The sequence below is a fragment of the Magallana gigas genome, chromosome 1 (genome assembly GCF_963853765.1).
Source record: "Magallana gigas chromosome 1, xbMagGiga1.1, whole genome shotgun sequence".
NCBI lineage: Eukaryota > Metazoa > Mollusca > Bivalvia > Ostreida > Ostreidae > Magallana > Magallana gigas.
In genome coordinates, this window is record NC_088853.1 from 227,795 (window position 1) to 251,586 (window position 23,792).

A 23,792-nucleotide genomic window follows, 5' to 3' on the forward strand; every position below is an offset into this window, starting at 1 on the left:
GAGTTTTATAGAAACAATTGTCATTTGAATATGTATTTAAGAAATGCAATTTAAAGTGATTAAAACGTGACTTTTAAAGGGGCATTGTCACGATTTAGGTCGAAAATCATTTTGACTATTCTAATGTTTACAGTGCTTCAGAAAGGCATATTTAATCGACAATCAAGATTTGAGAGTCATTCGTTGAGTTATACGCGAGTTATAGAGCTCACAATTCATTTCTATATAAAGCTTTTGTTTTCATTTTGCATGTTGAAGTGAAAAAAAAAAGGTTCAGCTAAGAACTGTTTGTATTGGTGTGTTTTTACTGTGTTAATTTATGCTTAAAATGAATAAGAAGATAGACAAATCAGCTTGAAAATGAACTTCATTTTACTGCATTGTACATGTATATTAATTCAATGTAAACAAAAGCTACGGGTCATGTTTACATGACAAAGAATTGTGGGCGTTGTATCTTGCTTATAACACTACGACTCTCAAATTTCATTTGATCATTAGAAATGCATTCCTATAGCATTGTAAATACTAAAATCAGAAAAATAGAATTAGACCAAAATCTTGACCATGCCCCTTTAAGTGATCTGTATAAACGAAACGGGCCGTATACATTAACCAACCAATAGTTAAACGTATATATAATTGGCATTTGTTTAACGGACTTGCGAAGGATGCAGTTATTTTTAGTTCATTTCCTTTGGGACTGTCATATTGTGTGTCCCGTAATTATTCAAATACATCCGAATACGAACCACACTTTCCGAATCAACTCTTTCTTTACTTAAAGTCATGAAAAGGTACACTTCAAAGTATCCATTTTCATTGTAATATTTACATTACATATTTTTGTGCAAAAGTCATGAGCTGTATTAACTATTCTCTTGATATAAGACGATCTAGTATTGGTTCTGCACATTCCAATCTTTTGATATTGAATTAAAAATTTCCTAAAAGCTTTTATAGTTTATTATCAAGGAATTTACAACCAATGCTGCTCTCGCAATAGCAAGTAAATGTAGTGTATTACTTATATTCTTGCTACTTAAATGAACTACTTATGATTACGGTTAAATACTACAATGTTTGTAAAGAACCCTGACAAAATTGCCAATGTCATTAAAGGTGATATGTATGAATGAAGACCTGGTCGATTAAAGCGTTAAGCACCAATAGTCAAACAAAAAGCGTGGTTTCAACCAAGAGTCAACAAAATGATTACATTCTAAAAATAGGTAAAACTATTTCATCATTACCCAAGCGAAATAAAGATACATTTCTAGAATGTCAAACGTTTGATTAAATACGATCCGTAATATGTCACAATCAGCTCTTACTAAGCCTATATACCGACTCTGTAACGCCCATATACTGACTCTGTAACGCCCATATACTGACTCTGTAACGCCCATATACTGACTCTGTAACCCAAAGGGAACACTCCAACAAGATATGTGGGAGTCGTCTGTTTTCCTAACTTTTTTATTATAAAAGCGGTCTCTACCGTACCTCTCTGGGTGGTTTCCTGACACCGTTTAAAGATATTTATAGACTTCCGGATGTTTCTAGATATGTTAGTTCTTCTTTTCGATTGTAAAATGTGGCCACTTTTGGTATAAGTGTTTAAGACTTTTACCTCGGTTGGATTTTAGGATACACATTTTATATAAACATGCCTTCAAATGCATCAATTTATTTGAACTAGGGAGTACTCTACTTCGAAGAATGCTCCTTAATCATTGTAACACAAATTTAAAAAGAACACATAACGGTACTAGGTTTTATCAAATATTTCTTAATGAATTTCATTTTTACAAAAACGATAAATATTTATAATGACATACTCCCATTGTCCATCTGCAATGAACTGTGTCATTATAACTACTTATAATGTCATACAACTGTGTCTATTAAGCCTGCACAATAGGAAAATATGAGTTGATAAACAATATCTTAACTTTAACTGACCTTATTTAAACGCTACAGCACACGCTTAAAGAGCTCTTAAGCGTAAGGAAAAATTGAGTGCCTTAAGTTATTATAAAAAAGTAAATTAATGAAGATTGAACGCTGCAATTTATTTCATTGCTTCTTTCCTCTCTTACAAAAGGACTTGGTGCCCCTTTTTTTATATATATATGTTTGATTATTTCCTGGTTTTGTACCACCTCTGCCTTTAATAGATTACATCAAGTATTTATGTTCCTTTAGAGGTTATTTCTTAGCAATTTAAATACAAAAACGATAATGTTAACCTGAACCTCCGCTAACACATCTCTTTAGATTGAATTACCATGTAAAATAAATAAGAGAAAACATTACAGAATAGCATGAATGAAAAATGATAACCACATTGATATTAACAACATTTTACTATGAGTTTGTCAAGCGAAATAATCTAATTTAGAATATCTGTATAAACTCAAATCTCCGATATGTTCTCCACAGAATGCTCTGAGTAACATCATCATGACGAGGGAAGGCTTTGTTGTAGCCACAGGATTGCTCTTAGCCCTTAACCTGACAGGTAACAGGTTTGAGTTTTACCTGAAGTGATATATCGTATTTTTTAATGAATTTTGTCAATGAAAGAGAAGTGACCATTGTTTGTGATGTCTCCTGTCAGTCTGTCTGTTTATATTTTATATTAGTCTAATTATAGATTATATTTGAATTTCTCATAGTTTACAAGTGGGGGATATAGAACGTAAGTATACTATGCCGGTAAAAGCTTGGCAAATATTCTCAACAAAAATCTTACAGGCCTCAACGCCGTCAGCGGATTCCAAACTCTCGAAACTATAATCATTACAGCCCAAAGCGCTGCCGTTTAGTCACGGCAGCCGGTGATATAACTGGCCATCTTTATGATCACAAAAACGTAGATAGACACAATTAACATCAGCTAATTAAAAGTAACAATCTTTAGTTTCTAAAATCGCCTCATTATGACTTGGCTTTTAAAGTTAAATTTGGTAGAATTTTCTATTTTTAATTTCTTATTTTCATATAGTTATTGTACATGCATGCAAAATTAGCTAAAAATTGGTAAGATACACAGGATAAACCTCTACCATTCAGTGAACTGAATATTAACGGAATGCTCTGGAAAGGTGACTGGATGGCATAGCTATGCCATTCAGTTACCGATCAGTCACATTTCAGTTCACTAAATGGCAGAGATTCATCCTGTGATATGACAGTGAAGTATGGCACTTGCTTGTATATATATTATCTTTTTATATAAGTACACGCCTTACAGTTGGTTGATCCTTCTCCAAATTTATAACCGCAAATTTAGCGCGAGCTCACTCTGACCTCATACTTTCAGATATTTATTTTTTTTATTTACATATATCTATTCAGTACGAAGAAATGGGTGCAGGTTAGAAATTTCTTTGGTCTCATAAAATCTTTTGTGGCACATAAAACGCGTCTTCAAACCTCAAAGAACCATAACTTACGAGTTTAGTGTCAGCCATTTTTGATATAGCACTACGGTAGCAATACTCTTTTCGAAAGCATTAAGGGATGCTGCCAAAATAATTGTCTTGACAAATCTGTAGGTTTAGCTTGTTATTTTTCCCTAACACGTGTTCTTAGAGCTCGTTTTGCTTTGCGATAAAAATATAGAAAATATCATGAAAGAAATTTTTTTTATCATTGATCATAATGATACGTTCCTTTTTCTCTACCAATTTGTCAGGTTTTCTGTTTGAGGACACAATGAATGGCGAGTGTCGCCCTGGGTTTGTTCGAGTAGATCAGTGGTGCTTCTCGTTCCATACAGAACCTACCTCCATGTTGCAATCCAGTGACGTATGTCACCAACATGGCGCTCACATGGCGGTACTAGACTCTCAGGAAAAGGAGAAGGCTCTGACAGACTACATTGAACGTGAGAAATCATCATTAGAAACACATACCACGTATAGTAATTTAAAGTTACCAATCGTATCAATGTTAATTTCAAATGTGTCCTTATCCTCAAAATGTATTTAAAGTTTTATTATGTTACTAAACAGTTTAGTTCTTTTTCTTTTAGAAATGGGTTTATTTCACATACATCAAGAAAGAAAAGTAAGCCTAAGTCTTCTTTAAAAAAAAGCAAGGCAAAAAAAAAAAAACCTGTTTTTCTTTTTCTTTTTAATTTTGCATTTTTAAACTTGTTTCTCACTTCATACCAGGAACTGTATAAAATAGCCAAACATGAGTCGGATGTTCAAGCAGAAAAAAATAAATGTGAGTAGCAATAATGCAATAGCAATAACATTACGCACAAGTGCATCGTTCTCTGATATATCTTTTTATAATCACTGTAGATGAACAAACGTCAATGAAATTGATGTTAGAACTCGTACATCTAAAAACAAAAACTTAAAAATCACAAATCATAATAACAAAACTCATATCGTTTTCGTTTAAATTACTGTACAAAAGATTTACACTATTTACCTAAAAGATTTGAGAAACAAACTGTAGATTTTAAATTGTAATTACAGTGAATATTTTAATTGACATTTCAGTTTGTGAGGACTATAAGTTACATGGTACACATAGTGGTAAATACCGCCACATACCTAATGCACAGGTAAGTATATCTTAATGTATAGTCTTAGTTAAAAAAACATCGATATTAACAGAATGTAAAATTAAATAATAATAATAATCACCTCATGTCTTTTGACTATTGTAAAAAATAAGAGTATCGTTTAGTAAGGCGTAAACAGTATCACTCCAACATACGTTTTTTTATTACTAAAAAATATTGCACTATTATCTAAACAGAAAATAAATTATGTTTACTTTCTTTTTCCTTTAACAATGAAAAAGTGATACATATACACCTAGAACATCTGTTTTAAGGTTTCAATAACAATATTTAACCAAAAAAAACAGCATTATAAATATACACATATTAAATATACACAAATATACACATAGTATTATAGCCCTAACCAAACATAGTATTGTAAGCAGATGTCTTTTCTGTTTTGATGATCACTGAGGATTTTGTTATGTGTGTCCCTTTGTACATTATCTTGTACCTGTAAGATTCCTCTAGCTGTGTATGTCCCCTTGACGCTACCTTGTGTCTGTAAGATTCCTCTAGTTGTGTATGTCCCCTTGACGTTATCTTGTACCTCTAGTTGTGTATGTCCACTTGACGTTATCTTGTACCTGTAAGATTCCTCTAGTTGTGTATGTCCCTTTGACGTTATCTTGTACCTGTAAGATTCCTCTAGTTGTGTATGTCCCCTTGACGTTATCTTGTACCTCTAGTTGTGTATGTCCACTTGACGTTATCTTGTACCTGTAAGATTCCTCTAGCTGTGTATGTCCACTTGACGTTATCTTGTACCTGTAAGATTCCTCTAGTTGTGTATGTCCCCTTGACGTTATCTTGTACCTCTAGTTGTGTATGTCCACTTGTCGCCATCTTGTACCTGTAAGATTCCTCTAGTTGTGTATGTCCCCATGACGTTATCTTGTACCTGTAAGATTCCTCTAGTTGTGTATGTCCCTTTGACGTTATCTTGTACCTGTAAGATAGTTCATCTAGTTGTGTATGCCCCCTTGACGTTATCATGTACCTGAACGATTCCTCTAGTTGTGTATGTCCCTTTGACGTTATCTTGTACCTGTAAGATAGTTGCTCTAGTTGTGTATGCCCCCTTGATGTTACCTTGTACTTGTAAAATTTCTAACGTTGTGTATGTCCGCTTGACGTTATCTTGTACCTGTAAGATTCCTTTAGTTGTGCATGTACATTTGACGTTATCTTGTACCTGTGAGATAATTCCTCTAGTTATGTATGCCCCTCCGACGTTACATTGTATCTGAAAGATTCCTCTAGTTGTGGATGTCCACTTGACGTTATCTTGTACCTGAAAGATTCCTCTACTTGTGTATGTCCACTTGACGTTATCTTGTACCTGAAAGATTCCTCTAGTTCTGTATGTCCACTTGACGTTATCTTGTACCTGAAAGATTCCTCTAGTTGTGTATGTCCACTTGACGTTATCTTGTACCTGAAAGATTCCTCTACTTGTGTATGCCCCCTTGACGTTATCTTGTACCTGAAAGATTCCTCTAGTTGTGTATGTCTCCTTGACGTTATCTTGTACCTGTAAGATTCCTCTACTTGTGTATGCCCCCTTTGACGTTATCTTGTACCTGTAAGATTCCTCTAGTTGTGTATGTCCACTTGACGTTATCTTGTACCTGAAAGATTCCTCTAGTTGTGTATGTCCCCTTGACGTTATCTTGTACCTGTAAGATTACTCTAGTTGTGTATGTCCCCTTGACGTTATCTTGTACCTGTAAGATTTCTCTACTTGTGTATGCCACCTTTGACGTTATCTTGTACCTGTAAGATTACTCTAGTTGTGTATGCCCCCTTGACGTTATCTTGTACCTGTAAGATTCCTATAGTTGTGTATGTCCACTTGACGTAATCTTGTACCTGTAAGATTACTCTAGTTGTGTATGTCCCCTTGACGTTATCTTGTACCTGTAATATTCCTCTAGTTGTGTATGTCCCCTTGACGTTATCTTGTACCTGTAAGATTCCTCTAGTTGTGTATGTCCCCTTGACGTTTTCTTGTACCTGTAAGATTCCTCTAGTTGTGTATGTCCACTTGACGTTATCTTGTACCTGAAAGATTCCTCTAGTTGTGTATGTCCCCTTGACGTTATCTTGTACCTGTAAGATTCCTCTAGTTGTGTATGTCCCCTTGACGTTATCTTGTACCTGAAAGATTCCTCTAGTTGTGTATGTCCACTTGACGTTATCTTGTACCTGTAAGATTCCTCTAGTTGTGTATGTCCCCTTGACGTTATCTTGTACCTGAAAGATTCCTCTAGTTGTGTATGTCCACTTGACGTTATCTTGTACCTCAAAGATTCCTCTAGTTGTGTATGTCCCCTTGACGTTATCTTGTACCTGAAAGATTCCTCTACTTGTGTATGCCCCCTTGACGTTATCTTGTACCTGAAAGATTCCTCTAGTTGTGTATGCCCCCTTGACGTTATCTTGTACCTGAAAGATTCCTCTAGTTGTGTATGTCCCCTTGACGTTATCTTGTACCTGTAAGATTCCTCTAGTTGTGTATGTCCACTTGACGTTATCTTGTACCTCAAAGTTTCCTCTAGTTGTGTATGTCCCCTTGACGTTATCTTGTACCTGAAAGATTCCTCTACTTGTGTATGTCCACTTGACGTTATCTTGTACCTGAAAGATTCCTCTAGTTGTGTATGTCCCCTTTACGTTATCTTGTACCTGTAAGATTCCTATAGTTGTGTATGTCCCCTTGACGTTATCTTGTACCTGTAAGATTCCTCTAGTTGTGTATGTCCCCTTGACGTTATCGTGTACCTGTAAGATTCCTCTAGTTGTGTATGTCCCCTTGACGTTATCTTGTACCTGTAAGATTCCTCTAGTTGTGTATGTCCCCTTGACGTTATCTTGTACCTGAAAGATTCCTCTAGTTGTGTATGTCCCCTTGACGTTATCTTGTACCTGTAAGATTACTCTAGTTGTGTATGTCCCCTTGATGTTATCTTGTACCTGAGGATTCCTCTAGTTGTGTATGTCCCGTTGACGTTATCTTGTACCTGTAAGATTTCTCTACTTGTGTATGCCACCTTTGACGTTATCTTGTACCTGTAAGATTACTCTAGTTGTGTATGTCTTCTTGACGTTATCTTGTACCTGAAAGATTCCTATAGTTGTGTATGTCCACTTGACGTTATCTTGTACCTGTAAGATTACTCTAGTTGTGTATGTCCCCTTGACGTTATCTTGTACCTGTAATATTGCTCTAGTTGTGTATGTCCCCTTGACGTTATCTTGTACCTGTAAGATTCCTCTAGTTGTGTATGTCCCCTTGACGTTTTCTTGTACCTGTAAGATTCCTCTAGTTGTGTATGTCCACTTGACGTTATCTTGTACCTGAAAGATTCTTCTAGTTGTGTATGTCCCCTTGACGTTATCTTGTACCTGAAAGATTCCTCTAGTTGTGTATGTCCCCTTGACGTTATCTTGTACCTGTAAGATTCCTATAGTTGTGTATGTCCCCTTGACGTTATCGTGTACCTGTAAGATTCCTCTAGTTGTGTATGTCCTCTTGACGTTATCTTGTACCTGTAAGAATTCACTGGTTGTGTATGTCCCCTTGACGTTATCTTGTACCTGTAAGATTACTCTAGTTGTGTATGCCCCCTTGACGTTATCTTGTACCTGTAAGATTCCTATAGTTGTGTATGTCCACTTGACGTAATCTTGTACCTGTAAGATTACTCTAGTTGTGTATGTCCCCTTGACGTTATCTTGTACCTGTAATATTCCTCTAGTTGTGTATGTCCCCTTGACGTTATCTTGTACCTGTAAGATTCCTCTAGTTGTGTATGTCCCCTTGACGTTTTCTTGTACCTGTAAGATTCCTCTAGTTGTGTATGTCCACTTGACGTTATCTTGTACCTGAAAGATTCCTCTAGTTGTGTATGTCCCCTTGACGTTATCTTGTACCTGTAAGATTCCTCTAGTTGTGTATGTCCCCTTGACGTTATCTTGTACCTGAAAGATTCCTCTAGTTGTGTATGTCCACTTGACGTTATCTTGTACCTGAAAGATTCCTCTAGTTGTGTATGTCCACTTGACGTTATCTTGTACCTGTAAGATTCCTCTAGTTGTGTATGTCCCCTTGACGTTATATTGTACCTGAAAGATTCCTCTAGTTGTGTATGTCCACTTGACGTTATCTTGTACCTCAAAGATTCCTCTAGTTGTGTATGTCCCCTTGACGTTATCTTGTACCTGAAAGATTCCTCTACTTGTGTATGCCCCCTTGACGTTATCTTGTACCTGAAAGATTCCTCTAGTTGTGTATGTCCACTTGACGTTATCTTGTACCTGAAAGATTCCTCTAGTTGTGTATGTCCCCTTGACGTTATCTTGTACCTGTAAGATTCCTCTAGTTGTGTATGTCCACTTGACGTTATCTTGTACCTCAAAGATTCCTCTAGTTGTGTATGTCCCCTTGACGTTATCTTGTACCTGAAAGATTCCTCTACTTGTGTATGTCCACTTGACGTTATCTTGTACCTGAAAGATTCCTCTAGTTGTGTATGTCCCCTTTACGTTATCTTGTACCTGTAAGATTCCTATAGTTGTGTATGTCCCCTTGACGTTATCTTGTACCTGTAAGATTCCTCTAGTTGTGTATGTCCCCTTGACGTTATCGTGTACCTGTAAGATTCCTCTAGTTGTGTATGTCCCCTTGACGTTATCTTGTACCTGTAAGATTCCTCTAGTTGTGTATGTCCCCTTGACGTTATCTTGTACCTGAAAGATTCCTCTAGTTGTGTATGTCCCCTTGACGTTATCTTGTACCTGTAAGATTACTCTTGTTGTGTATGTCCCCTTGACGTTATCTTGTACCTGTAGGATTCCTCTAGTTGTGTATGTCCCGTTGACGTTATCTTGTACCTGTAAGATTTCTCTACTTGTGTATGCCACCTTTGACGTTATCTTGTACCTGTAAGATTACTCTAGTTGTGTATGTCTTCTTGACGTTATCTTGTACCTGAAAGATTCCTATAGTTGTGTATGTCCACTTGACGTTATCTTGTACCTGTAAGATTACTCTAGTTGTGTATGTCCCCTTGACGTTATCTTGTACCTGTAATATTGCTCTAGTTGTGTATGTCCCCTTGACGTTATCTTGTACCTGTAAGATTCCTCTAGTTGTGTATGTCCCCTTGACGTTTTCTTGTACCTGTAAGATTCCTCTAGTTGTGTATGTCCACTTGACGTTATCTTGTACCTGAAAGATTCTTCTAGTTGTGTATGTCCCCTTGACGTTATCTTGTACCTGAAAGATTCCTCTAGTTGTGTATGTCCCCTTGACGTTATCTTGTACCTGTAAGATTCCTATAGTTGTGTATGTCCCCTTGACGTTATCGTGTACCTGTAAGATTCCTCTAGTTGTGTATGTCCTCTTGACGTTATCTTGTACCTGTAAGAATTCACTGGTTGTGTATGTCCCCTTGACGTTATCTTGTACCTGAAAGATTCCTATAGTTGTGTATGTCCCCTTGACGTTATCTTGTACCTGTAAGATTCCTCTAGTTGTGTATGTCCCCTTGACGTTATCTTGTACCTGTAATATTCCTCTAGTTGTGTATGTCCCCTTGACGTCATCTTGTACCTGAAAGATTCCTCTAGTTGTGTATGTCCCCTTGACGTTATCTTGTACCTGTAAGATTCCTCTAGTTGTGTATGTCCCCTTGACGTTATCTTGTACCTGTAATATTCCTCTAGTTGTGTATGTCCCCTTGACGTTATCTTGTACCTGAAAGATTCCTCTAGTTGTGTATGTCCACTTGACGTTATCTTGTACCTGAAAGATTCCTCTAGTTGTGTATGTCCCCTTGACGTTATCTTGTACCTGTAAGATTCCTCTAGTTGTATATGTCCCCTTGACGTTATCTCGTACCTGTAAAATTCCTCTAGTTGTGTATGTCCCCTTGACGTTATCTTGTACCTGTAAGATTCCTATAGGTTCCCCTCCACACCTCAGAGCAAACCTCAGCACTCCACCAGGATTCAGTATCAAACTCTCCAACATCCCCGGGGCCGGTTTAGGAGCGTGGACGGACCAGTTTCTCCCTCAATACACGATACTGGGTGTTTATGAAGGAATCATTCACACCAGGGAACCCGTCTTTGAACTGTATTCCTGGCAGGTACGGTGATAATACATGCAGACTGCTTTATTTTTTTTTTACAATAAATGCCGCTACGCAAGCTTGCATTTTTTAAAACAATCATGACAAAGTCACTGTGTTTGGTGAGGCAAAGATACCTAAATATCCTTTAAAACATACAGTGATATTGTCAACAATTAAGGAAAAGCACACTTTTCTTTTTTGCTTTATATTGGGAGACGGTAATGGAGGTTTTTATGTAATTCTAACACAAAATAGGTACAATTACAGGACTAAAAGTTCATAGCTTTTAATTCTACTGATGTATGGGCCATGTCTAACACAAGTTATACATCATAACCACAAACACAACACTTTTTAGCGGATTGAAATACAGTAGTTCCCTGTTTTATGTCAGGTGGACAGACAGGGAAGTAACGGTACCTACGTCATTGACGCCGCTGACCCGGCCTGTAGTAACTGGCTCAGATTTTTTAACTCACCGACCACCTACACAGAGGAAAACGTTATTCCCGTACAGTGCGCAGGTCTTGTGTTCTATATGACGTCACGTGACGTGTATCCCGGGACGGAGCTTTTACTGTGGTACGGTGACGGTTATGGACGGTTTCTAGGAGTAAATAGGATTCATCCGGGTATCTTATATAACATAACGTTCTTTGATTACAGTGTGTGTCTACGTTTTTGTAGGATAATGTTTTCATCTCGACAAATAATGAACACATTGCATATATTGTAAAAAGTTCAGATTACATTCAGAACCACTGTTGGTCAACTCTGTCCTCTATCAATGATGTCAGTAAGGTTTTAACTCAAAATGACAAAAATATAGCCTTGCTTATGTTCATCACTCTGACTGGGTCTACAATTAACATATATTCAAATCACGTCTGTAAACAGATAAAGCTTTCTTTCGCAGCTCAACAAGCTATAATAATTTTTGTTTTGCAGAATATGACCTGAACGGTTCCGTGGCGTTACGTGCGAACGTGATAACGTACATTGATGACAAAGGTTTGGTGTTCGACGACTGGACGCCCGTCACGTATCAGAACTGGTTCGACAACGACGAAGACGAAGGCGAGACGGTGCTGGACCAGATGTTTGGTCTGTTGTTGACCTATCACCATGACAACAAGTGGTACTGGGTGGCTGAGCGTAACTATACTTATTATACAGGACACGAGGGACTAAAGCTTCCCTTTATCTGTGAAGATTCCACAAATAACTCCAGAGTTGGATGAAGCTTTACATATATAAAATATAACGTGATAGGAAGGAAATTATTGTTGACCCTTCTTTCTGACTGGAAATTATATAGTTACAGTTTGAAACGTGTTAAAATGCATTTTTTTGCATGTTTTTGCTTTCAATTGTTTTTTGAATAATCTGACTTAAGAATGACGTGAACCTTCATTTTTGAATAGAAAAAACACAGAGGCCTTGTTTGTCTTGAAAAAAGGAGCATAAAAAGGCATCACACTGCATTGGAGTTATACTGCTTTGCCATTTTAAAACAGAAAAGTCAATGCAGTGAAAAATAAACGACTTTGATTTTATTATTTTCGAGAAACCAGCACACAATTATCTGCACGTAAGTTGATAATGAATCATGCGGTCTTTTTAAACCTTCTGCTACAGGGTTGTATCACACAGATGGTGCAAAAAGTGAAGAAGTGTTTGAATAAATAATCTTTTTATTAAATTGTCAGCAAATAAGTTAAATCAAAATGCATCAATCAAATTCCATTTTGATTAACAGATAGTTGCTCTTAGAATCTACTTGGTGTCATAGTCTAGAGGCAAAATCGTAAAAATAAATCCGTTAACATATTTTTTTTTGTTTTTACAAATCCCGTTACTAAAAATGATTCTTCAGTTTCATTGAATAGGATGAGATTCATAAATATAATTCAAAATTATCCAAACTGACATGCAGCTGTTTTTTTGGTGTTGTATATGATATATCTGGCCCACATTCCGCACGAATGTACACTAATGTACGCAAAAATATCGTTTAAATATGGTTTATTCTTTGTGTTCATACATTGTTAGAATGTACACTAAATATTATTTAAAACCAAGCCGTCCATTATTGGAGCCATTTAATGAAAATTTCATGACAAATTTACCGTATTCTTATAGTAAAGAATATAGGTCTACTTTACCGTATTGTTATAGTGATAGTGTAGGACTACTTTACAATATTATTATAGCGAATAAATATTGGACTTCTTTGCCATATTGTTATAGTAAAGAGTATTGGACTACTTTACTGTATTGTTATAGTGAATAAATAAAGGAATACTTTACCATATTGTTTTAGTAAAGAGTATAGGACTACTTTACCTTATTGTTATAGTGAATAAATATAGGACTACATGTACTTCACCGTATTGATATCTTGAAGAATATAGGACTACTTAGCTATATTTTTGTAGTGAAACGTGTAGGACTACTTAACCGTATTGTTATAGTCGAATTTTGCATATATTGTGTCACCAAAAAAAAAATAATCAGTGATTTTTTTTAGAAAAAAACAATACAATCAAACCTAAACAAATCATTGGTATCAAATTTCGGCATCCTTTATGCATTAGGATTGTTGTACAGATAATTACGACAAAAAGTCAATGTCTTTAATTTACTTATCAGTTGAAACATCTTCCTTACATTCATTAATATTTTAAAATACGATAAATATTTCACAGGTTTCCTAAAACAATGATGTATAAGAAGCCTCTACAGGACACTAGATAGGTTTAATGTCGTGCACAAATCAAAACGTCAAACTGGCGTACGTAAATAGGAGTTATCGTGCTTGCAGTCTTAAATCCACTTAATGAGACAGAAACAAAAATAAAGAATATCTGTAGTAATGCTTTGTTAAAAACGCATACCATGCAACGTAATAGGATAAAATGATATATGATTTTATATATATTCGAATGTTATGTTTTTTCATGTGTAAATTAATGTTATAAAGGATTAAAAAAGCAAAAATATAAAATGATATCATCATTCTTGTATCATGAATCAGAAAAGTTCAAATTTATGAATACAAATGCACATAATTTCTTCATTTTAAACCGTTGTCTTAATCTTATTGTCATCGTTATTATCTTTTTGATACATTTATTTCTATATCAGAAATATTAGTTGCAGTTTAAAAAAACCCCACATTTTTGCATTTATATTTTTCTCAAACCGAAATCTGCTAGTTATTGCCAGAACTCTACATATCTTATATCATCACTTATCCAAACATAAGTGTCAGTGAAAGCATTGATTTTGATTATCGAGGTTTATTGATGACATTCGTACAATCGGTAAACATTTTTATTTATCTCCCGTAGAACACGTGATCAATCTCTGCAATTCAATCAACTTAACCATGACTGAATGATTGTTGCGTAGATATGCTATAAAGTCAACTTCGAGACCTTTAAGTCTGCATACATCCACCACGTCAGTTATCGCAATCGATGTATTGAATACTAGTCTATATTTTCTGAATGTCTCCTTCAATGCCTCAGATTTATGTGCACGTGACTTACATCCAACTTATGAATTCAAAGGACGTTGAAGAGCACTGCATGGCGATTTGAAGCAGTTCAAAACCTTCATCCTTAAGTATATTTTGATCCATTAACTGTTACCATGTAAAATCCATTCATAAAATGTATATAATACAAGGTAGTTATCTACGATGAGCGGAACTCGTATATCAAGCATCTTTTTTCAACACGATAGGGATTTATATATTGTTTTATTCTGAAATGTTTAAAAATTCTCAAGAGTCGGGACCATGTGTCCCCTGCCTGCAAACCAATTTTAGCAAATTTAAAAATTCACTGAAAAATTAAATCACATATATGAGCACTATCTGCCTCACATTTCCTCGACCAAAAAAACTATCCCCTGCCACCTTATACCCAGTGTTTGTCTCTGTGAAACCATTTACTGTGAGTGCTTTCTGTGGGCTAAGTGGTGAACACTTTGGTAGAGGATACGTTCTCGACAGAGACAGAGGTATTGGCATCCTCTATCGTTAGCTACAGCTCGGCAGAGAATCAGAAAGGTTAAACACGTAATGGTTTTTAGATAAGAGAAGTATCGGCATCGTCTCTAGGGTATCGGGCTCTTTGAGGTGTTGGTATCCTCAGTTGAGCATTTGGGCTACGAGAGGTGTTGGTATCCTCTGTAGGGAACTGGGGTATACGAGGTGTTGGAACCTCTGTCGTTTAGACCTGGTAGTACCGCATATGCCCTGGTTACTGTGAAGTAACCTGGTAAAGAGTCACCAGGTAACTGAAACTGAGTTTTATTTATTTTACAACGATTGATAAGCAAGTTCTACAACTTATATTAATATCTCTCGTTGGCACGGATGTTAGCGCGAGGGGGTCATTGGTGTGGGAAGAAGCCGGAGTACCCGAATAGAACCCACGTGTCCAAGCGGGCGACCGCCATACCCTATCACATACAACCACTGTCGATCACCAGGTACCCTGAAGACCGTGTGCCTGGGCACTTCGTTTGGGTCGCTTGGTTAGAGACATTGGTTTGGGCCACTGGTCTGAGACAATTGAAAAGTTGAGACAGTGCTCGGTTTCATCCATAGCTTGGTCAGGGGAGACCACGATTTTGTACATACTTTGAGTCTATCTGTTGTGTTCTCCCAGGTCTTATTCTACGCAGGCCCAATCCTACAGTAACGTCAGACAGATAGTCTACCCTCTGCACGTTACAACATCTCATCTCTGCTGTTGTTAAAGCTGATATGAATTCATTTTAGTATTTGGTCGCCATATTAAAGGAAACTTCAATCAGTTGAACATACAGGAGGGTTTATTCTTTGAAAGAATTCCCAGGGTATCCATATCTTTTACATGTACATATTACTCTGCTTCGCGTGACATCGAACACGAGTGTCGTTCATGCACATTGCATAACATCAACACCGCATTGAAGATCCCGGCCGCACTACATCCAATACAGTAGATTAGGATAATAAATCAAAGAAAGTAAAGATATATCTTTACTTTTATCAGTTCCTAAAAAACGCCCTTGTTTTCCAAAGTCCATGCTGTCACTGAACAATCTGCGACAGATTGTGGTTTGCGCATGTGCAATGGTATAACAGTACGACGCAGGAAAACGTTCCACAATGATCGAAGAATTATGAAAAATTTGTGCCTGGGTTTCAGTCTGTTTTGTTTCATCTTTTATCTGATATTGTTTACAAGTGCACTGGGTATCATATCATTTTCTTCAAAACGCACTTCTAAAACTCAATATTTACATTTTCAACTGTCTTTGTTTGTTATAATTTTACGAATCAATTTTGAAGCCTATCACCCAATAATTTCATAAATAGTTGACAACAAAAATGGGCGTGTCTATAGTAAAACCGAAACACGGTATTGGCTGCGCTGCTAGTAATACATAGCATGTGCTACATGTAAAAAAAAATATTGGATTTGAGCACGCCCCGAACCAAATTATCACCTCACTATACTATAAGAATGATTCCTTAATTCGGTCCAATGTAACGTGTTCGTGTGGATGAAATACCTGAACACGGTGCAGTAATGGATAAATAACGAGATGGTGTTGAATAGTTTAGAGAAAACATTCCCTCCGAGGGCCGAAGGCCCGAGGAGGGGATGTTTTCTCTAAACTATTCAACACTATCGAGTTATTTATCTTACTTAAAAAAATTCCCCCATTTGAGCCTCTAAGAAGCTTTGACCCAATCATATATCCAACTGTGATGTCATACAAAAGTATAATTCCAGCAATACCATACACAATAGCCTAACCAAACACACCTTTTTAATCATGGACGAGTGAACAGGTGCGCATGTTATAGAAAACCATATCGCTGTACTGAGCAGACATAGATTTAGAAGATGAATTTTTTAACGAAAAGTACACACTTGTACAATGTTTATAGAGATCCACAGTTCCTGGAAAGACATGGATACCGTTTGAATGAATGATATTTTAAACTTGCAAGGAGAAAGGAAAAATCAGAATTTTGAAGTCAATTAACAGACGATGATTTATCTCAAAAAATTTATAGGAGTCTTATGAAGTCATAGTGCGACAATATTTCCTATATTGTTAAACTAATTAGAAGGAGTGATATTGTTCAAGGTTCAAAGAGGAAGTCTAAAAGTTTATGAAAGTGATTTATATGTGATCCCGAATCTATAAAAATTAAGAAAAGGAGATATTTCTGCAAAAAATTTATTCATGGCTTATCGGATATACATTTATGGATGACAAAATTCTGTTTTATAAATTTTGATTTATGTTGGAAATACACGTTTCAACATTTTTTCAGTTTTCTATGTTTAATGCCCAGTTGGATATTTGAATATCCAACTGATTGACGGTTGGATATTAAAAATATCCAACTCCTATCAGTTGGATATTTATATATCCAACACCTGCTGGTTGAATAGTGAAAATAAAAGTTGACTAAATACAATGGGTGACGTCATAGAAGTTTTTTAAGCATGAATAGCGCTCTCGGCCTTATATATATAGAGGGTGTGTAGCGATAACCATATAAAATGCGTGATTGAGGATAACGATATATGTGTTAAAGTGTGTGATTGCATGTAACTGCATATGCGTTAAAGTTTCACATAACACATGTTATGTGATTGCATGTAACGGTATATGTTTTTAAGTGTGTGATAGTGTGTAACAGTGTCTGAATTAAAGTGTGTGATTGTGTGAAACGGTACAGTACTGCCATCATGAAAATTGACAAGGATAGGATAGGATATGATGCAGGATGCACAATACATGATTATGCGTGTAACGTGCAAGGGGATCACTGCCTGTGATCCCCCGCAGGCCCGTACCCGAGATAGAATCGGATAGCCCTGATTGCTGCCAATATTTACCAGTGCAGACTTTAATCACCGCTCCTGCACACATATAGGGACTCACCGTTACGCAGGAAGGGATGACCACACACATACGCAACTCAACAGGTGCCACAGTTAACGCTAGCAGGGATGACCGCACACTTGCGCCAACAGCTCAATCTAACACAAGCAGGGAGTGCCGCACACTTGCGCTAGAAAGGCCAGAACACCAGCAGGGATGACCATACACTAGTGCTCCGCCGCAACCACCACCATCACATGCAGGGATCACCGCACACATGTAATAATGCGATACAGAGCAGGGATGACCGCAACTCGGTATCGTAGGTTAAATCACACGTTGATTAGAAAGAGCAGGGATGTCCACACATTCAATATAGCCGTATTTATTCAAGTTTAACCCCAAACCTTCTCTAAAACACCGTCCGTATATATTCGCCGGCCTAAAATAAATTGAAGTATTTAAAAATTGGAAATAAAAAATAAACACACTAATCCGATATATTCTAAAACTACTTATGCAAAACACCTTATTTACATATACTATTTATTATTTTATAAAAATAATCATCACAATAATTGGTTAACAGTGGATGCATTAATTAATAGAATCAAGAATCAATAAATCAAAGGGGAATAACTCTAACCAAAAATACATTGAAAAGCTGGCCGCTTCATGTGTAAGGGTATATGTGTTAAAGTGCGTGATTGTGTGTAACAGTATACACTACGGCCAACGCGGGTCCCGTATTTTCCCGCGACACCGTGATGGTGTTTTAATCCTTTCCGCGATACACCGTCGCGGTATTGACATCGCGGTGATCGCGGGCCACGATTTTACCGCGATGGTGTAAGACACCGTAACAGGTGTGTTATCTGTATCATTGATTAAACCGAGAAGAAGAAAAAAATGCTGTTTTAATTATTGTTAAATTAAGATTTAAATATTATAATAGAAGAAAAATTAATTTTCTTCGAATTGTTTTTAACACAAAGTTCTAGAAAACTATTGCTGCATGTATTTTGTTAATATTGTATAAGAGTCCCAAACATAGCAATGCATTACACAAATCATGCATATACGTGTACTTGAAATTAAGTAATATTGAAAACTATTATTTTTTGGATATGATGAGTTGAAAATATGCCACAGATTTAGAGAAGACAAATATTGCGCGATGTACTATAATTATAAGGTCGCTACAGTAGGCATCAACTCAACTTGTATGTTTTCCCCTAAATCTGACTCTTATTTAACTCATTAAAAATTTCCCAGTCTCTCTCTCTCTCTCTCTCTCTCTCTCTCTCTCGTTTAAAAAAAATAAGATTGTATGTACATCTATGTAAATTATCTTAAGACGATCGGTGTTTACTTTAGTTTAGGCAGCGGGATGGTCAATCATGGAACAATTATCACCTTGCAGGACAAGAGTCACCTGAAGAAACATCCCGTTATACGGGTCCCGCATCTAACGCCTTGGGCCATTTAAATGACCAAGTAGGTGTTAAAATCAGGTAACACTTGCATATACCGGCCACTTCGGGGTATCGAGAGTAAAAAAAACAAAACAATAGATAATGAATAACGGGATTGCAGTTTGACTTCGAGGGATCAAGGGTTTTGAGAGATCAAGAGAGTAGATTTCCTGAGTAATATTGGGGGACATTTTGGACCGGACACTGCACGAAAACTCGCATTTAATTTCACCTTAAATGCAATTTAAACGCTACGATTATTTAAAATTTAAGTATGTAGTATTACATATTGTGTGCCCGAAAACGTTTAAAAATAATTAGCATTTAATATGAGTTTACTGGGTTCCGTAAAAGAACAAATTTAATAATGTTGGAAAAATTGTAAACTTACTCATACGTACAGATTTATGTGTTCCGTAAACTAACATTATACCTCTTGTATTTAAAACGTTTTATTTTTCATTAAACATGCTCAAAAAATTAAGTTTAATGGATATATTAAATTTGTTTGGTTAATAAAATTTAATGTTGAATTTTAATCCATTATTTGCTCTCGTTTAATTTACATTATACATTATAAAACTGTCAAAATTTAAATTATATACGGATATCTTAAACTTCCTAAAACATTCAAATAAACGCTTTTATCAAATTACATTATACCTCTTGTTTATGCGACGATAATATTTTGATTAAACCTGCCAATATAAACTGGAATTGTATATATTTTACGTCATTATTATTTTCGTTTAATTAAGTAATTATACCACTGCATACATCTCTATATAACTTCAAACATCCAGTTGTTTTTCTTGAAATTGTTTTTGCTATCATTTTTGAAAACTAAAATCACACACAAGTCCACTTAAGATTCGATTTTATTGCATGTTAAAAGTCTCAATGATGTAAAAAAAAAACAAACAACGTGTATTCTTACATAGCAAAACATTTCAAAGTTTTAAGCATAAAAGTAACAATTTAGAAAATTACAATATATACGTACGTCATAATCAGATACATATGAAATGGATGCCATTACAATTTCTGATATAGTTCTTAAAAAATACTTAGGTAAAATGTCCAAATTTGGAATTGTGAAATGCACATTTGACTTAAGCAAATGCAGGCTAATACACATTAAATGGAAATAAAAGAATCTATATGGACTAGTAGGAAAAAAACACAACTGAAACAGACCCATAAAATTCGCTGCATGGTCTGCAAATAACAAATTCTAGTTTAACTTGTGTATTTTCATATACAACATAAATTACAAGACAAAGTCAGTTTTTCAATATAATGCATGTGTATAAGCAAAAGCAATTGTTGAAAGTTGACAATACTGAAGTAATCAAATTTTGTTACTTATTTACTGGTCACTAAAATACATTCACACGTGCACACAAATTCTCTTTCCAAGTACATGTACCTGTATTGTGAAAATAGCATGTTTTCATAGAAACATACATACTACATACATACTCTATAGTTTATAACTGCAAATAGATAAGAGTTTCCATGAAAACCACTTCAGAGAAGATATATATCAACAATCATAATATTTGTAATAGCGTTGAAAAAACCTTACCGGTATATATATATGATGCATACAAATACCAAATTATACTAAACTGAATGAACAAATTGTGTTCAATTATAGAATGTACATGTGCATCTCTAATCTCTAATTTTAAACACTTCATGTGATTTAAAAAAAATTCCTTAGGTTTTACATTATAATATTGAAAATTAATTATACAGAAAAGAAAAATACATATTCTAATGACCAGACTATTCAGTTAACATTTTGGAATGTATATAAAGTAATTTTAATTTACACAAACTTCCAATGTAAACAATAATTGATTATCAAAATTTGGCGAAATGGTAAATTTAAATCATGGAAATTCAATAAAATTCTTCTAGTCTATCCTAATAAGGTCTGGAATAAGATCTAGCATATGCATGTATAAAATGTAAAACAGTTATGACACTATAAAAATTCAACCCAATCTTACTTATCATAAAAAGAAAACAGTTCCCCATTATTTTATTCAGAAATGTCTTATCAAGTCTTGTTTATTTCTTGCATCTGTAAGAAACTGACAGGGAAGCCTCACTCGCCCACAAGCAAGAGCAAAAGGATCGGTCTGAGACACCACCTTTCTCTTACTTGGGTATCAAGATCTGCAACTTACTGCTAGCAAAGCCCTTTCAAAATACTCTTGCATTGTCTCCTTCTTAAAATTCACTTTCAATAAAATTCTTCTAGTCTATCCTAATAGGTCTAAAATAAGACCTGGCATATGCATGTACAGAATGTAAAATATAGTTATGATACTATAAAAATTCAACTCAATCTCACTTATCAGAAAAAGAAAACAGTTCCCTATTATTTTACTCAGAAATTTCTTATCAAATCTTGTTTCTTTATTTCTTGCATCTTTAAGAAACTGACAGGGCAGCCTCACTCGCCCACAAGCAAGAGCAAAAGGATCGGTCTGAGACACCACCTTTCTCTTACTTGGGTATCAAGATCTGCAACTTACTGCCAGCAAAGCCCTCTCAAAATACTCTTGCATGTATATTTTTAACAACACATTTTTGTTCACTGTAGAGCTAATTAAGCTAATTAATTATATAAGAGAAACTTGTACAAATATGTAGATTAAAATAACTCGAGATAAAAAATTGTATTCTTTCCGTAAACAATTTTCTAGTCTATGCCCAAGTTTCAGGAACACGCTCTGAAGATGTACATACAAAAAGTCCTGTATAACTGCCAACATGTTCATAAAAACTACTTTTTACTCATTAAATTACGAAAAATCTAGTCTTTAACTCTTTACTTAACACAAAGAAAACAAATTATGATAAAATATTCATTAAAATAACAATTTTATATCACTCAAATATGTGTTTAGTTTATTATTTGATCTATGATTTTTAACTTATACAAGCCTTTGACAGGGAAGCCTCACTCGCCCACAAGCAAGAGCAAAAGGATCGGTCAGAGACGCCACCTTTCTCTTACTTGGGTATTAAGATCTGCAACTAACTGCCAACAGAGCTCCCTTTAAAAATAAATAACCTCCTATTGTCTTCAGTTCTATTACGCTATAAAGATGAATGCACTAATTACTGGAAATAACCTTCAACATATTTGTAAATAAATTGAAATAAAAAAAAGTATGACTTAGTTACATGCCAATATGACAAAAATTGAAAATCATAATGGCCAAATTTAATCTGTAATTGATCAGCATAAAAAAAAATTCAACAATAAAAAATACACAATGAATATTCTTTTATATAACAGTATGAGTTAAACAAGTAATATCAAATCCTGTATTTAAAAAAATACCCAGCATATTTTTAGGTTCATCATACTACTGTGACAATACATCAAGCTATTTTGCAATGATTTTACAGTCATATCACATATTGAGCTTTGCAGTACTCAAGAAGTGTTAAACAACTCTTTATCATGGATAATAAATCTACATCAAAATATGAACCTCTTGCGAAGAACAAAAATTGTCCATTGGACGGAGTTAACAATTTTATACAATCAACAATGTATATGTCAAAATGCTTGCATGTCAGTATAACAATATAATAATTTTCAGCTCAGGTGAGCTAATTATACATGACAGTATCAACTTTTTTAAAAAATTTCAAATGGCCCATTTCTGTTCATTTGATATATTTTCTGGTTTGTCTCTAGATGATTCTTTGTTGGTCCTTCTACGTCTTATACTTTGCCTTTTTGAACACTTGGATTTCAGAGCAGAACTTTTGGTGTCCAATTAAACATTCGTCAGATCGCCACACTTTAGAGATGTGATTTCATATATTGTATCATCTTCCCAAACATTTTCATATTCTGATGACATCATCAAGTACTCGACAAGAAATACTGGTTCTACTTGTTTCTTTTTCTCCTCATCCCTGGAGGTCTTTTGTTTAAATACAGCCTGACAGCCGGTCTATAGTATAGCTTCCATTTTCTACAACATACACACACACACATAAATACACATGTTTATACACACATATTGTCTTTAAATAGCCAACATTGTAAAATGTTCAGGCTTTTCTTTTAAATTCCTCAGACAATTTATTTAAATTAAATCATTGTTTTTTGAAAGAGGAGTAACAGGCGTTTGTGCATCATGAAAATTTGTCTGCACACACTATTGCAGTTATGAGACTATATATTTCAAAAAACAAGAGATATTTGTGAAACACAATTGTCCCCTTCTTCCTTGGAGACCTCTACAAAGAAATGAATGAAAAAGCAAATAATTGGGATTTTCCCATATCCAAGGGGCATAACTCTGTCAAAAATTGCTCAATTAGACTCTAAATCAAACTTGACCAAAATATTATTATGATGAATCTGTGTGTCAAATTTCATATCAATAGGAGCAACCTCTGCGTTAAAGGAAATTGTTGGTGAACCGGCCGATCAACAACAGCAATGTAGTATTCCCTCCCTTGTCTGAAGGGGGCATAATAACAAGTATTTACATTTCTGTTAATTCTTGCCTTATCTGCAAATGCGATTTATACATCAAAACTCCTTATTAATCTTAAAGGTAAGTTAAATCAATAGAACAGTCACTGTATATAATACAGCATAAATTAGAACTTCAATACAAGTTCATGATTTTGGCA

At 35.2% G+C, this 23,792-nt stretch overlaps 1 protein-coding gene and 1 long non-coding RNA gene across 2 annotated transcripts; both read left to right on the forward strand.

The window, feature by feature from the left end:
- The first annotated feature begins 393 nt into the window (after positions 1-393).
- LOC136274176 (uncharacterized) lies at positions 394-3,918 on the forward strand. Its single transcript, XR_010712494.1, has 3 exons — positions 394-1,232; positions 2,446-2,524; positions 3,704-3,918. It is a non-coding gene; the product is annotated as an uncharacterized lncRNA (long non-coding RNA).
- A 126-nt stretch (positions 3,919-4,044) lies between these two features.
- Positions 4,045-12,854, forward strand: LOC136273662 (histone-lysine N-methyltransferase PRDM7-like). The gene is made up of 6 exons (XM_066078669.1): positions 4,045-4,077; positions 4,185-4,239; positions 4,524-4,588; positions 10,552-10,746; positions 11,126-11,363; positions 11,680-12,854. The coding sequence occupies exons 1-6, from the start codon at positions 4,045-4,047 to the stop codon at positions 11,970-11,972; spliced, it is 879 nt and encodes a 292-aa protein (XP_065934741.1). The 3' UTR covers positions 11,973-12,854.
- Positions 12,855-23,792: the final 10,938 nt, after the last annotated feature.

Bases quoted from the DNA above. Each gene is read 5' to 3' on its own strand.
- LOC136273662 (XM_066078669.1), top strand. From the start codon at position 4,045: ATGGGTTTATTTCACATACATCAAGAAAGAAAA. The intron at 10,747-11,125 runs GTACGGTGATAA...GTTTTATGTCAG, and splicing joins TTGAACTGTATTCCTGGCAG to GTGGACAGACAGGGAAGTAA. The intron at 11,364-11,679 runs GTATCTTATATA...TTTGTTTTGCAG, and splicing joins AGTAAATAGGATTCATCCGG to AATATGACCTGAACGGTTCC.